We start from the raw sequence: 7,485 nt of genomic DNA, 5'->3' as shown, positions 1-7,485 counted from the left end.
TTTTCTGTGATTTCAGGTATTTTCTGGCTGAAATTGAGGGACCTGAGCAAAAATCAGATTCAGAGGTTGAAGAAGGACTCCAGATGCTGTTGGATTCTGACCTCCCTGCACTCAAAGTGGATTTTCTGGAGGTACAGAACTCCAAATGGCGCGCTTCTAATTGCGTTGGAAAGTAGACATCCAGAGCTTTCCAGCAATATATAATAGTTCATACTTTGCCTGAGTTTAGATGACATAAACTGGCGTTCAACGCCAGGTCCATGCTGCATTCTGGAGTCAAACGCCAGAAACAGGTTGCAAAGTGGAGTTCAATGCCAGAAACACGTTACAAACTGGCGTTCAACTCCAAGAATGACCTCTCCATGTGTAAACTTCAAGCTCAGCCAAAGCACACACCAAGTGGGCCCCGGAAGTGGATTTCTGCATCATTTACTTATTTCTGTAAACCCTAGTAACTAGTTTAATATAAATAGGACTTTTTACTATTGTATTTACATCTTTGGATTATCTTTTGATCCTTTGATCATGTTTTGGGGGCTGGCCTCTCGGCCATGCCTGAACCTTTCACTTATGTATTTTTCAACGGTAGAGTTTCTACACACCATAGATTAAGGTATGGAGCTCTGCTGTTCCTCAAAGATTAATGCAAAGTACTATTGTTTTTCTATTCAATTCCACTTATTCCGCTTCTAAGATATTCATTCGTACTTCAATATGATGGATGTGATGATCGTGACAGTCATCATCATTCGCAACTTATGAACGCGTGCCTGACAACCACTTCCGTTCTACCTTAGATTGAATGGATATCTCTTGGATATCTAATACAGGGGACCGAGTCCGAGTTATTAGTGTCTTCGTGGTATAAGTTAGAACCCATGGATGGCCATTCTTGAGATCCGAAAAGTCTAAACCTTGTCTGTGGTATTCCGAGTAGGATCTGGGAAGGGATGGCTGTGACAAGCTTAAAACTCGCGAGTGTTGGGCGTAGTGACAGACGCAAAAGGATCAATGGATCCTATTCCAGTATGATCGAGAACCGACAGATGAATAGCCGTGCCGTGACAGAGCATCTTGGACCATTTTCACTGAGAGGACGAGAAGTAGCCATTGACAACGGTGATGCCCAACATACAGCTTGCCATGGAAAGGAGTAGGATTGATTGGATGAAGACAGCAGGAAAGCAGAGATTAGAGGAACGAAAGCATCTCTATACGCTTATCTGAAATTCTCATCAATGAATTACATAAGTACCACTATCCTATTTTATATTTTATTTATTTTCATCCACTATAATTTCTTAATACAATTTAATCCGCCTGACTGAGATTTACAAGGTGACCATAGCTTGCTTCAAGCCAACAATCTCCGTGGGATTGACCCTTACTCATGTAAGGTTTATTACTTGGACGACCCAGTGCACTTGCTGGTTAGTTGTACGAAGTTGTGAAACAGATATAAGATCATAAACGTGTGTATTGAGTTTTTAGCGCCGTTACCAAGGAATGGAATGGTCACAATTTCGCACACCAAGCACCAATTCACGTAAGTGAAACACCCCCAAGCCAATGGACAAGCAAAAGTTGCGAATAAAGTCAGTTTGGCCGTATTAAAATACTGACTACAAGACATAAAGGGAGCATGAGTGGACGAACTTTCTCAAGTCTTGTGGGTATATCGGCCCCCCCTACTCAATAATAGGAGAATCTCCTTTTCGACTTGCTTAAAGCATAGTGGCCATGAAACCTAAAGAAGTCAATGAAGAATCTCCAAGGGTTAGATTCTACGATAAGGTAGGAAACATTTGAGCTCAAAAGGAAGAACTTGACCTCCTCCCAGAAGTTCGAGAATAAACTCGGATAAAGGAGGAAGCCTTGAAGCAAAGAATGGTCATAAGGTACAACAAGAAAGTCGTCAAAGGCTTCGCCACGAACGACCTCATGCCGATCCCAAATGACATTAGAACACAGAAGTCTGGTGAAGAAAAGTTGGCTGCAAACTGAAAAGGATTTTATAAGATCACTGAGGTCCTAGAAAAGGGTTACCACAAAATGTCTGACCTGAAGGGGAACGATCTTCCAAGGTCGTGGCACGCATGTAACTTAAAATGCTACTACAGTTAGAAAGCGAGTCTTGCTCCTTGGTGTACTCTTTTTTCCGACTTCATGATTTTTTCCTGAGAAGAATTTTTCTAGAGGGGGTTTTAATGAGGTACCATAACAAGGGTTAAGGGCTAAATACAAAACTCTTAGAAGCAACAAAACTTACGTAAATAATTCTTTATTAACGATAGTTCATTTTTCATAAAATTTTCCATTCAGTTGCACTATTTTAAGCTTGAAAATTCGCAAAAATCATTGGCTGACCTAGATGGTTGGCAAGATGAAGCGACGGAATACAAATTAGTGTAAGAAGTTATGTAAGCAGATCGTGGTCCGACCTCATTACAATCTAAAGAGTTGGGCCTAAAACGAAATACAAAAGTAACTTATTAAAACCGACTACTTAAAGTTGGAGCACAATCAATTAAGGGAAATAGCATTAACCTTATAAACGAAAGGTTCAACATAACAGCCGAGTTACTTTGGCCGACGTCTTAAGGGACTTAACAAAATTAGAAGTAAAAGTTGTCAAGTGACTAAAAACTCATTAAGTCATAGAGAACTAAACTACAAGGTGATTTAACAATCATTCATATTAAAAGCTACTACTATAGGGAGAAGAAGTTCTTAAAATAGCAAAATAAAAAAGAAAAAAATTGTTCCAACTACAACTATTACAAAACCAAATTGTTAGTATTTTTCAGGTTGTACAAAGGAGGTCAGGAGAATTTCTAGCTGAGAAGGAGTAGACTCATCGTCCACTCGAGGAGCTCCTTCAGCTTGGACTTCAGAAGCCTTTGGATCGAGCATAGGGGTATCCTCCTCATCTTCTGGTGCAGAGACAATCTTCCCATTCAACATAATGTTGTTATGGCTAACGGGAGAGGTCTACCTCAGGTGCTATAACTGGGAACTGGGCCTTCAAATTTTCAGCCTGCTCGTCCATTTCCTGAGCTATAGTGTCTTCCAAATCTGCATACTTCTCCCTTGACTTGGCAACCTCATCCACTAAGTCCAACTTCTCCCCAAGGACCCTGGCAGAGCTTTTTTCAGCTTTTTTTTTCAAGCCCTCCACCATGGCACAGGTGGTCTCGGATTGTTTAACCCTCTCCCGAGCCCTGGCAAGGTCGGAAACAAGTGCCTCCTTTTCACCCCTCCAACTCCTTTTTAGACTCCCTCAAGGATGCCACTTCAGCTTGAAGGTTGGCCAGAGTGTGCTGAGTGGTACTAAGGGGAGCCTTCTCTAACTCTCTCAACATAGCAAATGCTACCCCAGTTATCCAAATTCTACCTCGGGCAAGTACTTGAAGATGGTTCTTTATGGAAACATCATCCACACTAATGAAGCTGTGTGGAAGGATGTATTCTCATAGAAATCTATACCATCAAAACTAGTTTCATAAATGCTTCCTGACTTAAAAGTCTTACATTTTTTAGGATTAGGCTCGGGAGGAGGAGGTGTGGAGGGAATTACTTAATTATCAGAGTTTGAAGGAGGAGTGAGAGGAGGAGGAGTTGGATCAGGAGTAACTTTGGGGGAGGTCGAGGCACTCGAGTCTGATTTGAAAAGAGAAGGAAGGTTGCCTAACTCGCCGATTTCTTTTAACTGGATAGTACGAGCAACAACATTCTTGTTGGCAGTCCAAAGAGTTTTCGTGCCAGTCGACTTAAGAACCGTTTTTTCTGTACAGCATCAAAGTCGGGTTATGACAAGCTAGTAAAATAATCAACAAAATGCATCTACAAAGTTAAAAGGAAATTCTACCTAGCTCGAATGTTATTTGTCTTGGATTTTCTAAAAATTTCTTCGTATCCAAGTAAGGAGCTCGGCCTCAACACTCCTGAAATAAGGTGACTATAATATCCTCAACCTCATCCAAGTCATCCAAGTCGTACTTAACAACTACAGGATTCTCCTCCCAATAAAACTAAAAATAGGCTCATCCCTCGCATTTAGAAAGAAAGATTAGACACTTTCAACAGATTGGATCTTAAAAAAATTACTTTTTGAAGTCATGAAAAGAATAATAAAAAATAGCAAAGACTTCCTCCCTTGAACAGCTCGGAAGGAAACTCAGCCCTGTTTCTTAGAGCTAAAGGGTTTTGTAAAAACAAAAAAGTAAAAGAAAACTTTAACAGAAGGACGGACGTCAAATTTCTGACAAAAAAGTTGATAAATTTTGAGAAAACTCCAAGAATTGGGATGAAGCTGGAAAATGGCAACATTACAGATCCTAAGGACCTTGGATTCAAAGTCAGAGAAAGGAAGGCTAACTCCCAACTTTGTGAAAAAAAAATCATACACATATATAAAATGACGTTCTGACTTATCAAGTCGGAGAAAATAAACCATCTCTTTTGGGTCAGTAACCACCAAATCATATTTTCTCTCATCCTCTCGACTCAAACATAACCTATGATACATACGAAAGGTCTCGGCATACTTTTTATTAATATCAGGGATGGGAGTGAGAATAGATATATCTACCTAGGTCAGGTCGGACAGAACTTTAGAAGACATATTGTGAATTACTGAACAAGACATAAAAGCTATACCTATAAATAAAATAAAGGGAGATTCATCACGACAAGTTGGACAAAACAAAAGCATTCGAACAAAATTGCAAAAGGTCGGGTCGTCTTCATCAAACACAAAAGAAAGTTACAACCTCTCGTATGCCAAACAAACAAATCACGTTATCAAGTGTGAAAATGACGTCATCTTCAAAAACTCAAAAAGACACCATTTAAAGGCAACATAGAATAGAACCCCCCACACTCATATTCTCAGCGGCAGCAACAAAAGTTCAAAGTCAAGAAAGAAGCAAAGTTTTTGAAACTTCACTTTTCAAAGTAAACAAAGAAACACTGCCAAAGCCAACAAAAACAATAAAGCAAAAGCATCACTTAGAGTGTAAAAGCAGAAACAAAAATTCCAAAGGAATAAAACGCTAACCTTGATGGAATGCAAAGCAGGAAAAGGACACTTGAACAGCAATACATGGATGATCCAAGAACCTCTAATGAACAAAGAAAAATTTTCAAGCAGAAATTCAAATCTTGAAATGAAAAAGGAGTTATGGAGAAACCTGAGAGAAAACAAAGAGCGCAAACGTTTCAGGAAGGAGCAAAAAGAGGAAAGAAAAAGGAGTTTGGATATTTATAAGGCACTAGGAGCAAAAGAGTAATTTCACACCTTCTCATTTATGGCGCACGGTTATCAAGGTAACTGTAGGGTAACGTGTGCAGTACTACGAAAAGATGCAACGTTTTGAATTTTTGAAAAATACTTCGTGCACCCGACTTACCTAAAATAGGCGACATACCCGACATGGCGTGACCACATCCCAAAGATTAGGCAAATCTACGAATGCTCGAGTCTGACCTCGTAAAACTCGGACTTAAACAAAGACACTGTTCATACCCTGGCCAAAAGATAAAGCCAGGCTCAACAAATAAATGCCCAACACAGAAATCCGTCTTCACTACACCTACCCGACCTCAAAGAGGTCAGATGCAACGACAACAACGCAGCTCTACTTATATGAATAAGTAACTAACTCCTAAGATATCTCTCATTTATCTAAAATGGAAATCTCAATAACTTTCCTAGAAAAATGGAACGGCTAACCACCATCAAAGGTGGAACTACACTAAAAGGTGGTTATCTATTCTACTATAAATACATTGATATTCCTCAAGTATGTTCAGGACGCAATCTACTAAAAATCTGTTTTAAACCCTTGCTAATTTAATCATCGAAGTTTCTTGCAGGTACACCCTCACCTCCTCACAAAAAACTCGGACGGCGGTACCTCGATACTAAAAGAAGTCGAACACTGTCTCAAAAGGAGTTTGGACCTCACGTCTAGACCCAAATACAACCCAATTTCAAGTAACTCTCGAAACATATGTAATAACTAGAGTATTTACGTACAAAATATTTAGCATTTTTGCCATATATAAAATCATAAATCCTGTCACTTTCACAATTTTATTTCAAATAACATTTATGGTTGTCAATGTACTTTAAAGAATAGTCACAAAATATATTCACTTTAAAGAATTTATATCAATAATCAAAATTAAAAAGGGCGTGTCAATACTCAATAGACACACATCAAAATATTTATAGTAGATTTTTAAACAATTATTTTAGATATTTTCAGGTTAGCCAAAGAATAGACGACACTACTTTAAAAATGGAATGGAAACTTTTCAAAAAATTAAGACACAAAATAAGAAATGTTAGATAGCGCGCACATCATGTAAAAAGGTAAACAAAATTAAAATATGTGTGAACCATATATTGATTATTGTTACTATTACCATTGTTACTGCCCTCGGTTTCATCACCATTTGTTGTCTCTGCTGAAAGATTCTCGGTATTATATTGAATGTGGCAACCCTGAAGTTGTACCCTTGCGGACGTGGAACCGGTGCACAATGTGTTTGATGAAATGTAAGGAGGAAGAGAGTTCACACATCTGAAACAATCTTCTATGGCAATGTCCTCTCTGCATTGGAAAAGGCCGGAGACAACGGCGCTTTCGTCTAAAGCGAGTTCCTTGGTTCTAAAGAACTTGGACTGGGAAGACTGGGCAATGAGTTGGTTGAACAGAGAAGTGAGTGTTTGTGAATAAGACCGAGGTGATAACAATAATTGATTATTATTGTTGTTGAATGAGGTTCTGTTTGAACAGGTTTTGTAGACTAGTGTGCTGTAATGGGAAGATGATCTTGAAGAAAATGGGAGAAGCAAGAAATTGAGGAACAGGATGATGAAGATGGTTGAACGGGAAAGATCCATATTTGGGAGATGGGTTATTGTTTAATGTTGAGACATTGACATTGGAGATAACAATCGGTGAAAATTCATTAGGTTGGGTTGATATATATTATATACATATATGTAGATATAGATAGATATTAATATTATTTTATGGAAATGATGATGGTGGCCATGAGGAGTTGGGTTTTGGTGTGCTTTTTTCTTTCCTAATCCTATCTACCGAATGATCTAGCAGAAAGTGAACTATAGCAATTAGCAATACGTGAAATTAAAGTGTATGAGAGGTATTGTATTTTGGCCGTTTGGGCATGCTAATGAAAAGTTGCATATAATAAAGTCAAAAAAGCTAATCCTAATCCAATCCTATGCTAGCTTTACCTTTAATTTAACTATAGTAAATGTGTACTAAAATTAATCACTAAAATCTATTATTAATATAAAATATATATTAAAATATAAAATATATATTAAAAATGAATTAAACAATTTTTTTTTTAATTTAACACGAAAAAAATAATTTATTTATATACAAATATAAAATACATATTAAAATGAATTAACATCACTATTGCTCCAATATTTAAAATCGA

At 37.9% G+C, this 7,485-nt stretch overlaps 1 protein-coding gene across 1 annotated transcript in view; it reads right to left on the bottom strand.

Moving 5' to 3' along the window:
- Positions 1-7,059, bottom strand: part of LOC107616907 (cysteine-rich repeat secretory protein 11-like) — a 48,270-nt gene extending 41,211 nt beyond the window's left edge. Inside the window, exon 1 of the mRNA XM_016318788.2 lies at positions 6,433-7,059. Coding sequence (XP_016174274.1) covers positions 6,433-6,913 — 481 coding nt within the window. The 5' untranslated portion in view covers positions 6,914-7,059. The remainder of the gene's footprint in view (positions 1-6,432) is intronic.

The sequence above is a fragment of the Arachis ipaensis genome, chromosome B09 (genome assembly GCF_000816755.2).
Source record: "Arachis ipaensis cultivar K30076 chromosome B09, Araip1.1, whole genome shotgun sequence".
Lineage (NCBI taxonomy): Eukaryota > Viridiplantae > Streptophyta > Magnoliopsida > Fabales > Fabaceae > Arachis > Arachis ipaensis.
The sequence above is the reverse complement of the archived record's forward strand: the minus strand, read 5'-3'. Positions and strand labels throughout refer to the sequence as shown.